The sequence below is a fragment of the Rhinolophus sinicus genome, chromosome 7 (assembly GCF_057876585.1).
Source record: "Rhinolophus sinicus isolate RSI-liver-muscle chromosome 7, RSI-T2T, whole genome shotgun sequence".
Lineage (NCBI taxonomy): Eukaryota > Metazoa > Chordata > Mammalia > Chiroptera > Rhinolophidae > Rhinolophus > Rhinolophus sinicus.
In genome coordinates this window covers 9,357,124-9,374,953 of record NC_142507.1, presented here as the reverse complement: position 1 = coordinate 9,374,953, position 17,830 = coordinate 9,357,124, and the positions used below count along the sequence as shown (strand labels likewise).

At 38.0% G+C, this 17,830-nt stretch overlaps 1 protein-coding gene across 3 annotated transcripts in view; it reads left to right on the top strand.

The window, feature by feature from the left end:
• Positions 1 to 17,830, top strand: part of KCNB2 (potassium voltage-gated channel subfamily B member 2) — a 352,558-nt gene that overhangs the window by 14,232 nt on the left and 320,496 nt on the right. For all 3 annotated transcript variants that reach the window (XM_019725972.3, XM_019725979.3, XM_088799370.1), the window contains one exon: positions 12,597 to 13,278. In XM_019725972.3, the coding sequence (XP_019581531.3) occupies positions 12,700 to 13,278 (579 nt within the window). In that variant the 5' untranslated portion in view covers positions 12,597 to 12,699. The remainder of the gene's footprint in view (positions 1 to 12,596; positions 13,279 to 17,830) is intronic.

The following is a 17,830-nucleotide window of genomic DNA, read 5'->3' as shown; positions in this document are numbered from 1 at the left end:
TCACTTTTTTAAAATCTAGAGAGCCATTTTTTTTGGCAGGCATTTTATAACATTTGGGATACAGTATTTGATATGTAGTAGGTGCTCAATAAATGTTTGTTGAATGAATTAATGAAATGATTCTTTTAATTCATTAACTCATTGAATTCATTAGTTCATTCGTTTGTTTAAGACCTCAGAAAGCGTTTAAAATTCCAAATGGTGGTTAAGGCTATAGCTCCCATAAATGAACATTATAAAGCCCCTGAATTATGACATCTGCGTTGTTTGCTGGTATTTTATACCTCTCTCTTCCTTTATATCAATATGTTTAAATCAGGCAGGAAGCTTTAATTAAATAAATATTTAAGTGCTAGTTAAATAAATATTTAAGTCCATAATATTCATTGGAGCCTACAAAGCACATGCTAAAAGCACAAATCCAAAAATTCCTGTAATATATTCCTTGGAGTCATCCTATGGTTTCCTTAAGAGCAGGGGTTACTTTATCGTTTTGTGTCCCCTGCCCTCAGTGTACTGTGACAGCCAAGGAACACATTGTTTTGGATGAAAGGGAGGCAATGAGAACGGAATAATGGATCTAAGTCAGTATGAGTAATTTATAGTTTATGATCATTCTCCGTTCTGTCCCTTATTGGAATAGTAGAAACCACAGATTTATGTTGCAGTCAGGAATCATTAATAATTTGGTTCAACTCATCAGTATTTGTAGGTTTAACTCGGGGTATGAGATACAGGTCTCCCTTGCTATCCGAAAGCAGTTTCATAGCACTGCTATGAAACTTTTCGTAAGCCAAAATGGTGTCAAGTGAAGAAGCAATCACCTTAGGACACGTCTTGCTAAGAGATGCACAAAATATTGAGTTGAAGCACAGGTTCTCTCAGACACAGTTCAGCGCTATGGCAACTTATAAAACAAACTTTCAAAAAGCAGGGAATCCCTGCAGTTACATTGCTCTTGCTTTACAGTTTTTTCCCTTCCATCATTCTAATTTTATATTAATTTTTGGTGCCTTGAGATAGCAAGGTCTAGTGCAAAGAACAGGGTTTCAGGAACAAGAGACTTGGCTTCTAGGCCTGATATTGAATGGATGCTGGGAAGATCATGTAACTCTACCAGTGTTCCCGTCCCAAATGCTGTGAATTTGATAGTTTTAACATTTAAAAAATATTACTTTAACATCTGTCTCGACTATAAATCTCTAGCGCTGAGACTAATACCATTACTTTTGAAAGTCGCATACTAAAATTTATGTTTAGTTTAAAACATGTCGAACGGCAAAAACAGTTTCCAACCCTATCACCTCTATCCATACAAAAATTGTAACCTTGAATATATTTTATGCATGCCACTTAGGCCAAGGGACAGACATAATGGTACAGGAATTATTTGAGGTTCCATCTCTACTTCTATATCATAATAAAAAGGTTGCTGAAGATTGTTCCCATGTTTCCATTTATCCATCATCCTGAGGCATCTAGAATCTTGCCATTCGAGGAACAGCCTCAGGTGAAGAACATAGGCTTTGAATTAAGATAATGCTGGACTGGAATCCTGGAACCAACACCTTCCTAGTTGTATCACCTTGAGCAAAGAACTCACCTTTTTGAAACTCAGTTTCTTTATCTGTAAATCAAAGATAAAATACCCACCCCAAAGTGGCTGAGAATTAATGAGAATTCTCATTATGAGAATTAAATGGAATAAGCCCAGTGGCTGTATATACTAATCACTCATTGTGTGGTAGACGATGAAAGTGGTAACTATTAACAAAATTCACCAAGGTCATAACTTTGACGCTCCCTCAGACACTACTCCAAAAATATCTTTACCCTCTAGGAAATATAATTTCTACTTATGGACATTTTGATCTTAAGATGAAATAAAATCCACATTGCAAATTTGAATCCCATAGCGATGGCTTATTTTACGCTGACATGCTCTTTTATTATAATCCTGACTACACAAGGCTTGCAAAGTTGAAAAAGAGTGCTTTAAATATCACCATCTAAATCTAAAAGAATTGATTCTTTCCTTGAAGACAAAATTCCACACTGTTTTCCAAAGTATTTATTTGAAGACTGTATCATCTGGTACAAGTCACATGAACTCAGGGCTTCAGTCAGTCCATCTGTGGTCCCTAATTTTCACATTTTTCTTTTAGAAAACGTTGATGGAATATGATGAGCTAATTTTCCTCATCAAATGCTTTGGCGTTTTCTTATCAAATTGTGCTAAATTGTATTATTAGCAGTAAATTTAACATTCTAAGATTCATGGATGCTAGTAGGTCATCTCATCCATCTGCCTTACGTTCGTACCATTATTTATTTATTATCAGTGTAGCTTCTTAGCATTTTACACAACAGAGACACATGGTAGATTGAGAAAGGGGGTAGGGACTGGGGGTGGAATGCTTATAAAGTGCCACACACAGATGGATGCTTAATAAATGTTGTTTAATGATCCTCACTGCTGACAGGGTGGATGAAAACCATTATTCATGAGGGACGTGGAGATGGATGTCTATAGTTAGTGAACCTCTTCCCTTTTCTACTGAATGCACCAAAAAAATACCAAGCATATGATTACTTGTGATATATTCTGATTTTTTTAATTAGGTCTGTTAATGAAGGATCCCACTGATTCGTTAGAAACTTTTTTTTTTCATGCTAGAATTTAGAACACATTTATTTTGAATACACGCAGTCATGAAAGGCACCTATGGAAGTGGCTACACTGAGCATCCGGAGGTGAATTTTGGCAGCAGTCTGCTTTGAGTCTGAAGATATGGCCGCCTATATATTAAGATTAGATTATATTATGATTGGAAAACTTTTGCCTTTCACCTGAAGTTATTTTCCCAATCCCAATACTGTTCTGCTTGTATTTCCATTACTGTAGGGTCATTCCTTTGATTCAAGTTTGCCCTCCTTTTAAAGTCTTCACATGGCAATACTTATGTCACAGAGAAAGAGAAAAGATCATTATTGAAGAGTCTAAGCTCATTCTTTGAAAAAAAAATTTGGACTCACTAACTTTGATACTCTTACTTTATTCTTTTATTAGCGGCAATTGTATTATATTGGCTTGGCTGGCTTGAATGAATGTTTTGCCTAGAAGTGAGTGGAAGCTGAAAACTAGAAAATTCACTTTTGCAAAATTTTAAATTGCAGAAGTTGACAAGAGTGGACTTTTTCCTGTTCTTCATCTCTGACCAGTGGAATCGGTAGATGAACAATATTCACACAGAAATCTCAGAGAACCGTAAGATGTGATAGAAGACATTTTGGAGGCAGTCTTGTCAATCTCTCAACAGGCAAGAAGTGGTTCCTGTGCCTACCTGACAGGTGGTCACCTGGGGTCCACTAGAACATTACTAGGCCCAGTAGTGTTTTGACGCAGCATAGTCCATTTTGGGTCAGCAGTAATTATCAGAAAGTCTTATTTACTAATCACTTGTTCCCTACATAGTTTCAGAAAATCTAGCTCTGATGTTGAACCCAGGCCTTCCTTGTTAAAATGTGCAAATACAGGCCAGTAGAACTTCTAAGCGAATTGGAAGTCAACATAATAAACTGATATTAGATGATGTTAACCAAAACATTGACCAAAAAAGAGGATTATGGTGCTCTGAAATTCATTATCCATGCATTCATTCCTTTTGGATAGTCCATTGGTTATCACCTGTGCACCAAAGATGCAAATATGGATAAGAGACGTTCATCACTTTTAAGCACTCACAGCCAAGAAGGTGTTTTCAGTTAAAGTTCACCTTCTTTTCCACTGTAGCTTTTGTCGCAATTGTATTCAGTTGCTTGTATGTTTGTATTTAGAATGTCTGCCTATCTCCCCTAGAATGTAAGCTCCATGATGTCAGAGGCTGTGCCTCCAGCAGGGTAAGGGCTCGTAAATATTTGTGGAATGAATGAATAGGAAAGAATTCTAAGTGAATATAATACAGTGAGGAAGGCATTATAATAGATAGAACAAACGTGTAGCCCATTCTGGCAGAAGAGATTCATTCTCCCTAGACAAGGCATTTGTTCTTGGCCTCGAGTAACGAGTAAGAGTTTATCAGATGGAGAATGTGGAAAAGAGCATTTCAAATATGAAAGTCAGATTGGCTGTGGGGAGTGGCAGGTAGTATGAAGTAGCTGGTATCAGAGGAAAATGATTTTTAAATACATGTTACACTAAACATAAATCTGATCATTTACTTTTTCACTTGGCTACTATTTATTGTGTGTCTCCTACATGCTATGCACTTGAGATACAATGATGAATAAGATCATCAGACATGATTTCTGCCCTCAAGGAACGTAAGATCTCCCGGGGAGATTGGGTCTTTGTCAAATAATCCAAATACTCATCTCCAAAGATATAAAACTGCCGTTGTGACAGGTGCTCCAGGTAAAAAGCACCTGATACTATGTAAATTCTTAAAAGAGGAGGATTATTGTCTCGTCAAGGAAATCAGGGGCGCTAAGTAAGATGTGATCCTCGAGTTGGTATCAGAAGGTGAGGCGGGGAAGAGAATAGAAGATATGCCAGGGGAGAATGGGCCACGAAAAGAAAGAAAAAGCTGCAACGGAAAGAGTGAGAGCAGAGTACGTGATAGAACTGCAGAGAGAGTGGAGGACAGACCTTGCAGTCTCTGTGTTGGACTGTGTCTTTCTCCTTAGAATGGGGGCAGGGAAGCCTCCTCTACAAGAGATTGCCCCTCTCTGGTGTTTGGGCTCCAGTGTGCGGAACTGGCAGAGGGGTCCGGAGCAGAAGGAGGTGGTCACCATAAAAACCCGTACTAGGGAGGCAGAGGAAATGAAAGAGCGATTCTGCCAAGTGCACCTGTCTTCAGAAGAACCCAGTCATGTGGCCTGGCTGCAACCATTACCTTTTGAAGAAACGAACAGTACATAGGAGATAATGCATCTCAATTTAGTGTATGTAGTTTGACTCAGTATTTTCACATGGGGGTAGACAAAGAAATAAAAGCTTTTAGAACTTCGACTAGAAGGTGAAAAGCAAAGAGTAATGAGGTGGGGTGTAATGGAAAGAGGCTTCCGTAGGGATCTACAGGTTCTAGTCCAAGTTCAGCAACTACAGAGGTCAGCCAAGTCACGTGACGTCACTGGTGCTTAGTTCTGACAGTTGTAAATAAGGAAATTGGGCCAGATCATATCCACGCTCCTTTCTGCTCCATTCTATGATTCTAATCTCCAAACATGGGGGTATGTAAACATTATACCAAAGCATGGTATAATGTCTAAGTCATAGAGACTAATCTCAAATCAGACTTATTATTCGAGCTTTTAAAAAGCCATATTGCCTGTAATGTGTTTGATTATGGAGAATTAAGAGACCAGAATGTAATTGGAAAGTGTATTTTCACTATAAAATGGAGCCCAACTGGGAAACATCCCTTGTCAAGAATCTTAACCGCTGAACGTTCCAGACCAATCATTACATGATCTAAAAGCGAATTTTATTGGAAGAAACCTAATAAAATCTCCAAATGCTATTCAAACGTCATGAACAGTTTCTACTTGGTTTCATAGAGACCTAATCTAACTTATGCCAGACACCCAAAAGGAATATGAAATTTAAGTCAATTATGCAAATAGAAGATTTATTATCCACATAGAACACCAGGTAACAACTGAAGTTTATGATTTTTTTTTTTTTTTAATCAGGGCATTACAGGGTGGCCCAGACTTACTTCTTTTTCCTTTCAGTGGCACCAATAGTTTCTCTGTTGGTTGCCTTTTTTATTTTTCTCATCACCTTTCATCTTTATTTATCCCTTTCACTCCAGTGTGACTCTGGGAAGACTTTTGTAAAAGGAGACATTTTAAAAAATACATCTTGGGTTCTAACATAAAGAGCGCTTTTACCATCATCATAATAGAAAATCTACCAGCTGAATGACTGAATACTCATATAAAAGTTTGAGCCTTTTTGTGTGTGTTTTGAAACAGACTGAAAATGTCCAGTCACGACTGTGCCTTGTCGTTTATAAAAGGTCTAAGATGCATTCTAACATCAGTATTATATTTTTCAGAGTTGAGATTTATTTGTTGGCTATGTCTTATAAAAGGTCATTTTTCTAAAGGCAAACCTAGTGTGTTACTCTCTAATTATAGCAAACGTATACTATATGTATGATCTAATTCTTTAAATAGTTCTCTATTCTGATGAAGAAAAATCAAATTATGTGTCTAAATAAAATGGTTTATTTATAAACTTGGTTATTCGGAGACATCTATGATATTGACAGATACTCATATTACATATTCTACTTATTACTTGTCTTTTCCCCCTTCTTACTGCAACACAAGCTTCCTTTGACCACTGAAAGCAAAGCTTTTAGGATTTTGTTTGAGTGTATCTAAAAAAAGCATCGGTTATATCAAGGATAAAGTCCTGGATTTTTTTTTTAAACTAAGGTGTAAAGAGTTGTGCTAAAATCGAGGAACATATTGATATTAGCAGCCTTTGCAGAAAAGAAATGCCACCTTCCACCTTTCTGAGGGCAAGGACAGTGTCTCAGTTATTACTAGAACTTGGCATATAAAACAAAAACAAACAAACAAAAAAAACAGTATGAAATTCATTAACATTTCTGCCAGGTTCTAAAGTAATTGAGCAGGTTGGTTGAATTTCTTAGGATAGCTGAAAGCTTCCAAAACCTTACTTTCAAATACTATCTATCTTTCTCAAATAAATTTGTTTTGTTTTTAACTTGCTGTAATTTTATTGTTTTTTTTTGTTTTTTGTTTGAGGTTTTTTGTTAGTAAATTCTGGAGGTGCTTTTTAAAAGTTCAGTGACTACTAAAAAAATTAGAATGATTATATATATTTTTTTAATTTTTTTAATTAAAGTTTATTGGGGTGACAATTGTTGGTAAAGTTATATAGATTTCAGGTATACAATTCTGTATTACATCATCTATATATCACACTGTGTGTTCATTGCCCAGAGTCCCTTCTCCTTCCTTCACCATATATTTGATCCCCTTTTACCCTCATCTACCACGCCCTTCCCCTTTACCCTCTGATAACCACTAAACTATTGTCTGTGTCTATGAGTTTTGTTTCTTCATTTGTTCGTCTTGTTCTTTTGTGTTTTTCAGTTTTATAAAAAATTAAGAATAGAATTACCATACGGCCCAGCAATCCCTCTCCTGGGTACCTACCCAAAAAATCTGAAAACATTTATCCATAAAGGTATATGTACTTCAGTGTTCATTGCAGCTTTATTTATGGTGGCCAAGACATGGAAACAACCAAAGTGTCCTTCGATAGATGATTGAATAAAGAAGATGTGGTATATATACACAGTAGAATACTATTCCATCATAAGAAAAGATGAAATAGTACCATTTGTGACAACATGAATGGATCTTGAGATTATCATGCTAAACGAAGTAAGTCAGACAGAAAAAGAGAACCCTATGATTTCACTGATATGTGGTATATAAAACTGAAAACAACAAAAGAACACGACAAACACATGATTATATTTCCAACTAACAGTCATGATGCCTTTCTCTCCACATATCTGCTGCAAATAATCGTTGTGGCTCTCTGAAACAGAAATAGCTGTTATAAGAAAAGATGCATTTCCTACTTAATACTATACATGAAAATTTGAGAAAATGCTTTAGAGCTATACATAGAGTAACTTAAAGGTCTCAGAGCTGCTTGTTTGCAAATGCCTGTTCAGCGCGTACCAGCAACACAGAAATGAAATGTTAAACATCACTTAGATCTTTAGAAAGATTTGCTTTTCATCTTCACAGAATCACACATGGGACTTATCCTGCCTTGCTACACTAAGGAAGTGTCAAGTATGTGACATCGTCGTAGTATGTTTGAGACTACAGTAAGCCCCACTCCCCTTTCAAACCTGCAGTCTCAAGCTTTAATTATGATGCCAGGATCAGAGAGTTATGTTTTCTCAGGTTTGGCCCTCAATGGGTGGCAGCATAATTTCATGCTGCTGGTAGGAGCACGGTGCAGCTGTGCAAAACGAGAATGTTTGTTGTTGTTTATTGTTTAAGGAGTCGCTTTTATCTCTAACACACTAATGAAGGGATGGTTAAGTACATTTGCACTGGTCTACTGACTGTTGTAAGCTCGACTTTTAATGGATCGGAGGAGGTGAAGTAAATCAAACTGACAAAAGAAAAGATTCACTGAGATTTTGCCCTTGGCATAAAAATGTGCATTCCATTTATAACTATATGTATATAAATTTTACACAGTTGCATAACATCTACACAGTTTAAGCTTTGAATTATTACATCTTATATTATACTTATATACTAAATTCAATTACATGATTAATTCTTATGGGATAAAATTATTATGATAGATATAATTTCACTTATAAAACCATATGTGAGAAAACATAGCATCGTATCCAGTTTAATTACTAAAATTAAAAACATAAATTTTGCAAGCTCTCAAGAGTGGCAAGACACCAAACCTAACTCAGCAGGAACCAACGGATTCATTGTTAAAAACAAAATTAGTATGCCAGAAAAGAACATAGATTACAAATGAAAAGTTAAAATATAGAAAAGCAACTAAACACTAAATAAAAGAAATGAAACTTTGATGATGTTCTAAATGTAACCTGTTTCAAGCTCTGGTAAATATTAAAGGGCTCTTGAAATGAAATATGAACACTTTTTCTTGAGAAACTAGACATGAAAGAATGTTTTCATGGACTCTGAAGTAGTATGATGGTGTTTATTTCTCTCTAAACAAGGATTGTGATTGGAGGGGAAGGTGATCATAGGGAGGCAGAAATTCAGCAGGTGTTCTAGGAAATTAAAGAATTGTAGGCTTGGAAATGCCATTGTTTAATGGATGAAGGAACTGCAGTCCAATCAAAAAGGTGATGGATACAGAAGGTCAGCCCAACCGGACCCGGGGTCTTGAGGATTAGAGCAGAGCCCTGTTTTGCAATCTCCTAAAACCTCTCATAAAGAAACAACTCAGTTTAAGTGCATTTTCTCTTCTGGAGGGAGACGTGGTCTTTTCAGCTCAAGAGGTTTTCACAATAAGGATGTATGTACGAGTTTGAAAATGTAGAGTTTGGTTTTGTGGTTGGTTAAGAGGCCATGAGGATAGGAAGATGTAGGGAGCAGGGTAGGAAAGAGAGGGAGAGGAATGGAAGAAAGATAAGCGGTGTGTGGGGAAATAGAGACAGGGGAAAGTGGGAGACAGAAACCACAAAGGAAGAGAGAGACAGGAGAATGACAGGCAGGCAGGCGGACAGAAAGGCCCAGTGAGTTTTAGAGATCCTGCTGATTAGGTGATTACTTGAATTATGGGCTTTCATATGTGACCCTTGTTTTCCACAACTATCCCGAAAGCTCAATTAACTCTCTGAACACTGTTCACAGCTCTTTAACTACTCAAGAACTTATGCCTTTGAGCCTCCATTCCTCATCGGGTAACAAGCAGAACATTCTGCCAAGGGAGAATAAAACACTTTTAGCCATAGTAACAATAAACAGAACAGACCATCTTTAAGACTTAAGCAAATCAGATGAACAGACCACATTCTCTCCTCCTAAATTTCTCTACCCTTGCTTTGAAGGAAGGGCATTGAATTTCCGCCCGTCTTTTATTGTGGGATTTGTAATCAACACTGGATTTCTTATAATAGAAAGTTCTTGATCAGTAAAGAAGATATTTTGAAATTTAACTCTTATGACCTCTCGTCACTTGAGACACACACTCTACAAAAAAGAAAATTCTAAGTCATGAGTGTGAGATTATTTAAGACAGAGGTTGACCTACCGGTGACTGTGACATAGCATTTATGCTTTTAGTAGTAACTTCTTACAAGAAAGCAAGTCACTTGAAGCCCTTGACCGCAAACATGAGATGTTGGTGTCACATTGGCATTTGCTCTTGATTTTTCTCTGGAAAAACCTTTTATCCAGTATTATAATCAGTTCAAAAACCGTTTCTGTACTTCGCATTAGTAGAAAATATGATATTCCCCAAAGAGTAGATTCGTTTTATGGTTATTTGTAGCCAAGTTAAAAATGGATTAGCCTTCCTACTTATTATTCATGTGGACTGTTCACGTAATCTGTATAGATTGCCGAGATGTTATCGCACCTACAACAAAGTTATTTCATGGAGAAGAGACATTCAGATTCATTACTGGAGTTGCCGCATTGCTAATATTTTCAGCAGTTTTGCCTGATCCTAATATTGCCGCTCGATTTTGCTTGTGTATATATATAGTCCATTGTCACCTGAATACAAAAGTTGGTCATAGGCATCAGCAGTGTCAAAGATACATGCTATGCGGTACCTGTCGTGTGTACGTACAGTGCTCAGTAAAGAAAAGGTGGGACCAACAATTCTTGGCCTCCTAAGCTTATAATCCACTTCAGAAGACAGAGCATATGCATAAAGAAAAAATTTAATGCTAGCATTTATTTAGTAGACACTAGTATAGCTTTTAATCTTAGTTTTCTTTCAGTAATTGGAAACCACACTTAACAGAGAAATATGAATTTTCTGAGTCTATTCAGCTATACCTCCCTGTGGCGAGCACTTCACATAAACTATGTCATTTAATTGTCATGTGAAGTAGATGCTATTACCCTCATTTTGCAGATTAAGAAATTGAGGATCAGAGAATTTAAGTTACCCAATTATTTTAACTCTTCTTTATTTTGTGAAAATAAGCATTTTTGTCTGTAATAAGAGTGTGTGTGCATGTGCTTAAAATATTTCTGTGACTATGTAGTTGAAAAAACTCCCAATTTAAGGGTTATGTTTGAAATACTTCTTACATAGTCCATCTATATTTTTCTCATAAATTTGACTTATTTTCATTTCAGAGGATACTTGGCTTCCATAGGGAGAAATAAATTTAACTTATGGGAGAGGAGAAACCAGAGACATGCATAAATTGGTGTGTATCTTAAAAGAGAGTTCTAATTATAAGGACTTCTTAAATCTAAAAGCTTTTCCCTTTGGTATAAACCATCAACTTGTGAAAAAAAAAATGGTGTTTTACATTAAAAGTGGTATTTTAGATGCATTGCTTGAAGGTCTGTGAATTTCTGTGAAAACATTATAGGGGAGGATCTCATAAGAAGATACTTGCTGCTGCAGATCAGAATAAGGAATATTAGATCAACAAGAGTGAGTACTAGAACAGTAATGTTTTAAGGAATTAGTACATAGGAGAAGTAGCTGTGGAGGAAAAGAATGCAAACACATACACACACACACACACACACACATTCTGACATGCTATATCCACACAAACATAGACACACAACATAAACATAGATACATAGTGATCCAAATAACCCATGTATGCATTTTTCTGGCCATAAACATTAACCCTACTAGATCTTTTGTTAGCTGTCTTCTGGAAAACAAAGAATCGATTCATTATTTAACATTTATTAAACCCTCATGATATGTAAGCGCTGTGCTCAGTGATGAGAACATAATAACAGAGAAGATAATCTTTGCCTCCAAGAGTACCTAGAATCCTGTGGGAAAAGGGTTATTGCTGTGCTGTGCTGAAATAGAAGAGACATTCACAGGGGGTTTCATGATCCTAAGGGAGGGGCATCATGGAGGGTTTTACGGAGGAGGTGATGTCTGAGTTGAATCTTGAAGAACAAGCAGCAGTTAGTCAAAAGAAAGTGGGAAGGGTGGAGGCCCTCCCAGGACACAGCATGAAGAAAAGCCAGAAGCTTGAGACAGAATAATGTGTGTAGTCTGGGGTGGCTGGAATTACAGTGATGAGGGAGAGATGAGAGGTGAGGGTGGAGAGGTTGGCCAATTCAAGTAGGGCTGCCTGGACTTTATACTGCCAGTAAGATGAGCCTTTGTAGGGTTTAAAGCATGGCAAGGTCAAGTTTGTATCTTAAGAGATCATTCTAGTAGCTGTGTGGAAAATGGGTTTTAGGTAGACAAGACCAGAGTTTGGGATCCAGTGTAAGAGGTTTTGTAGAAATACAGGTGAGAGATGCAGAGGGTTTGAATCAGCATCATGGTTCAGCGGTAACAGGGCCTGGGGAAAGCTGGTGGAGAGTTTAAGCATGTTTAGGAGGTGGAATTGGTGCTTATTTGGATGAGGACGGATGGATCAGGATTTCTCAAGCGTTTTAGCTTGGGGGGCTGGGCATGGGGATGTGGGGGGGGGGTCACAGATCTGAGGTGGAGAAGGAACAGGAACTGGTTGGACAAGTTGGAGGTGTGCCCAGTTTAGTTTAAGGTGTCTGTGGTTTATCTAGGAAGAGTTGGTCATCACGGATATTTGAGTCTAGAGCTTGGGAAAGACTCTGGTGACAAACTTGGGAGTTGTCAGCTATACATGGATTCAATTGAATACCCAGCCTCTTCTGTGTAGGCCATTGTGTTGTCTTTTCCTCCTTTCTTCTGTCCTAAGGCAAACGTTTACATCTCCATAAACACACAGGAATTAACTTGTACCTCCCGGTTTTGCATGAACAGCAGAGCGATCCCGTAGCACCGGAAAATGCTGTAGGAAAAACACAAGTAACCAAATGGTTGTGGCTTTTTTACCCCCCCCCAGTGTGTCCGTGGAAATGCCTGCCTCCGAGGGACCTCGCTGGAGCTGACCTTGCAACCGCTCCTTCTTTTGAGGACTCTGGCTCTGCAGCCGTGTCCCGTTCACAATGGCAGAAAAGGCTCCCCCTGGCTTAAACCGGAAGACATCGAGATCAACGCTGTCTCTCCCACCAGAACCTGTGGACATTATTCGCAGCAAAACGTGCTCGCGGCGCGTGAAGATCAACGTGGGGGGCCTGAACCACGAGGTCCTGTGGAGGACGCTGGACCGGCTGCCCAGGACGCGGCTGGGCAAGCTCCGCGACTGCAACACCCACGAGAGCCTGCTGGAGGTGTGCGACGACTACAACCTCAGCGACAACGAGTATTTCTTCGACCGGCATCCAGGCGCCTTCACGTCCATCCTGAATTTCTACCGGACAGGGAAGCTCCACATGATGGAAGAAATGTGTGCGCTCTCTTTCGGCCAAGAGCTGGATTACTGGGGCATTGATGAAATCTACCTAGAGTCCTGTTGCCAAGCCAGGTATCACCAAAAGAAGGAGCAAATGAACGAAGAGCTGAGGCGGGAGGCCGAGACCATGCGGGAGCGGGAGGGAGAAGAGTTTGATAACACCTGCTGTCCTGAGAAAAGGAAGAAGCTGTGGGACTTGCTGGAGAAACCCAACTCCTCCGTGGCGGCCAAGGTAAGAAAAGCGAGGCGTTGCTTTGCCCTGCACGGTCTGAAAATGAGGTGCCTGCATCCCAGGGAGTGCAGTTGTCTTCGTGTGAGATGTTTGGGTAAGACAGAGCAAAATGTGGCTCCAGAGACAGTGAAAAGTCCCTTCCAAAAGTCTTATGTAGTCAGGTACAGTTATTCTGCCTGTGTAATGGCGTCAAATGGCATCACTGTTTTATAGAGACGGTTGTGTAGGAACAGGCCCGGACCAGGGAGGATGGAGGAGGTCTGGTTCCTCCTGCCCTGTGGTGTTGGTAACTTAGAGGCCGAGGAGAGAGCCCCAGCTCAGATCCATCAGACATTGGAGTCTTGCAGAAGGCTGGGGCCTGGGCTCCATCCTGAGTAAAAGCAAGGTGCTGTCATCAAGAGTGGAAGGGGTGCCTCCTGGCCTGGTTCTCTAGAGGTGCAGGGAAAGGAACGAGAGTGTGACCCCTTGTAGCTCAGAGGGCTGGGGCCCCACATATGAGCAAGGGGCTGTCCCATTAAGCTTATAAAGAATGAGTCAGTGTCCGGATGAATCTCTTTGTGAGCTCTTCTCTGATAATGATGTGTCTGACTATTGGGGTATAATGTTTTCCACAATTGAGGTATCACCATATGTGCGAGTTCATAAAGTGTTTGCTTAAAATGAAGCTACATAAATTCATATGTTAACATTGTGCCTGCCTATATCCAACTCTCTGAGTAAATTTTTTTTTGCCAGTAATTTCAGTAGTTAATTCAACTGCATGATTCTGTTTATCTAATTTTATTTAGAGCTCTGAGGGTTTGCTCTAACTTATTTTCATCCCATATATTTAGGGCTATATTGCAGTATATATTACAAGTAAAAAATCAAAAAAGTCATCTTTAGCTGCACAAGCATAGTTTTGATATTTTGTGCATATTCGATGAAAATGGAACATGAAATAGAGAAAAGAGTGTGTCATCATATTAATTCTTTAAATTACAATTTTTTTCAATTATCTTGTCTTCTAAACAGTAAAAATTACAGAAATACAATACCATATGGACCTTTTTATTCGAAATTAAGATTCTGCATAATAATCTATGACAAGTAAATAATGTAACTAATCACCTAAACGTAGATGCTCATAAAGCTGCTTCTTACACTATGTGATGTTCTGGTTTGGCACCTTGTTTACTTCTAAAGGCATATTACTTTTTGGCTAAGACGTGGAACTAAATGAAATAAATGGTATTTGTGTTGTACATAATGAGGAAATGCACATGTTGTTGCAAATAGAAAATTTCAACTACGTCTTTTTGTGGTTACGAATAATTTGTTTACTTGTGTTTTTACCTGTTAAGAAACAAATAGATGTGCTACATTTGTGGGGTTTGGTTTGAGAAAGGTCACTGCTCTTTTCCAATGTCAAGGGTTTTGTTACGTTTTTGAGTTACTCCTAAAAATATGGAGTGAATTTTGAAAATGAATGATTTAAACTCTGGATTTAAGAGAGTAGTTTGGGTGTTAAATTAACTCTTTCAAGCCTTTAGGCAATTGAGGAATAAATCATTGCTACACCACGTGTTCCAGAAGGCGTTAGCCAAGTAGTATATAAAATTAAGCAGCTAAATCGAAGAAAATTTGAAAGGTTAATGTGGGTTATTTGCTTATAACAACATTATTAACACATATCTAAAATGACTGTTACAGGAAATATTTTAAAACATATACATATAAATATATTCTTCTGAAGAATTTATGGTAAGGATGGAATAGGGTCAATAATTTGATTTCCCAGATGAGGGAGTTTTTTTAATCCCTAAATTTTAAAAAAAGCATCTCTCTCTCTCTCTCTCTCTCTCTCTCTCTCTCCTCTCTCTCTCGGAATTATTTTTATTTCATTTGCAAAGAACTGTGTGTTAGTTGGTAGTTGCTTAAAATCTACTTCTGAAGTCAATTAGAATTTTCTACAGTAGCCTAGTATTTTCTTTCTTTTTTTTCCTCTCTTTTTTTTATCTTTATTAAATTCATTGGAGTGACATTGGTTAGTAAAATTATATAGGATTCAAGTGTAAAATTCAATAATACATCATTTATATATCATCCTGTGTGTTCACCACCCAGTGTCAGTTCTCCTTCCATCACCATATATGTGATCCCCCTTTGCCCTCTTCTACCATCTCCCTCTTACCCTCTGGTAACCACTAAACTGTTATCTGTATCTATGATTGTTTGGTTGTTTGTTTCTTTCAGTTTTATATCCTACATACGAGTGAAGTCTTATGTTCTCAACTTTTTCTGTGTGAGTTGTTTCACTTAGCATGATAATCTCAAGATTCATCCATGTTGTTGCAAATGGCAGTATTTCATCTTTTCTTAAGGCCGAATAATATTCCATTGTATATATGTAGCACATCTTTATCCAATCATCTGTCGAAGAACACTTGGGTTGTTTCCGTGTCTTGGCCACTGTGAATAATGCTGAAGCAGCCATCTCTTGATGTCTAAGAAGGTAATATTGATAATGGCTTATTACAATATACCATTATATACCCCTATGCATCAGCTTATTTAAACTTCCTTCAAATTATGTATACACAAATAAGATATCTACCTATAAACTATACCAAGCAGCTAAGGATATTGGTTTGGAAATTTTTATGTAGTTATAAATAATTTTTTCCAAACTATGAAGCTAAGCGAAACTTGACTAAACTAAGTAGGTTCTTTACTAAATTTTCATAAAGCATTTGTGTTTGTTTATTTAAGTGTCTGCGTTTTCCTCTCTGTTTGAATGGTGAAATGTTATGGAAATCATTTACATTTGATTACATAGTAGTTTAGTGAAAGTATTGTTCATTTGTCTGAGGTTTGGAACCTTTGAAAAACAGCTCTGTATGATGTCTTATGTAAACCACTAGCTTTTCCTGTACTCTTCTCAAGTCCTATAACTTGTTATTTCTCTGGAATAATTCTTGGTGAGGGGAGTGCTAGTGTTAGGTTTGTGTGAATAGCACTCTCACAACATAGGAACACTTGATTTTGTTAAAGCTGCAATGGGATGATTGTCTACCTTCACTATTAATAGTATGGTCACATCAGCGTCCTACTATGCTATGAAGCCATGCTTGTAATCTACGGGTTTTCCGAACTTGCTTAGGAGGTAAGATCTCATTGGAAGATAACATCTGTTTATTTTGCCTTTTCCAATTATTGCTTATTTAGTTTCGGAACTCAGTTGAACATACATACAATGGTTTCTGTGTACTACGGACATTAACATAATCATGTAGAAAGACACTTCCTTCTCTCCAGACTTTAAAAAAAAATTCTCTTAGCTTAAACAGGGATTTCATATCCTTGAAAATATTTTTGTTGTTCTGCATTTTATAATTTATCTATAATATTTCTGTAATAAAGTATAAAAGTTATGAGATTATTTGCCAAATCCCTAGTAGAAAAGGAAAAAGCTGACCTTTTCTATCAAATATTCCACAGCGAGTTAAAAGAGCTATTCATTAACATGGAATAAATACTCAATAATCAATCAAGTAATAATTCTTCAGCCTATGCTTATGCATTCATTATGATATACAAAGTTATTGCAAGGCCGAGTGACCTGTCACACTTTGTCCTTGGGCATGATCTTGACAAAAATAATTTTACTCTTACAGAGCATGCTTTTTGGTGTTACTTCTGTGACTTTCTGTTATGAGTAACTGAAAAGCAATGCCAAAACGGAGTTTAAAAGTGTGGTATATTTGAAATGTCTATATTTAACAAAATGACATTCTTACACAAACACACACACACACACACACACACACACAATATACCATGAAATATAATTGTATTTTTCACAAAATAATGACAGGGCTAATAGAAATGATTATTGCATAGTATTCTGTGGCATGGTGTGATCTGGTAATGCAACACAAGTTTATATCTGTGTGATAGACTGTCTCCTTTCAGTCTCGTCAGTGTAGCTTGGTGACTGTATATGTACCCTTAGTAGAGATAGCGTATAAAGTTTACATATGAGGCTACTTGTGAATGTGGCGCCCACCCCGCGGGTCCTAGGGCTGGCTGGCACTAATCGCTGGGTTACCATGACGTAGCATGCTGGCTGTGATATGCCTTTCCTAGGAACGTGCCGGGGAGGCAAAGGGTTTAACTGGCTGCCAGTTTCCTGGGCAGTGAGTTGGATTCTGACTTGATCTTGTACCTCCTCCAACCCAGGGCAATTTAGTCAGCCCTTGGATTGGAAACATTTTTTTCTCTTTTTCTGGCCTCTTCCCAGAGGAACTGCAGTAGCTATTCCTCTTTAAAAATTACATACAGTGACTTCCGTTCAGAGGTGTTTGAAAGCATTTAAGGGAGTGGGTGCCATGGCATGCGGTATCAGGAGCCTTTGGAAGGAAACAACAACCAGGAAGGGCAAAGCCCGCCTGAGAGCTGAAAGGAACTAGATGGACTCCTCAGAACTAGACCGGCTCTCATCCTGGATCTCTGAAGAAGGTCAAGGACAAAGGAAGTCAACCAGTCTTCAGGCAAACCCAGAGAGGAATGG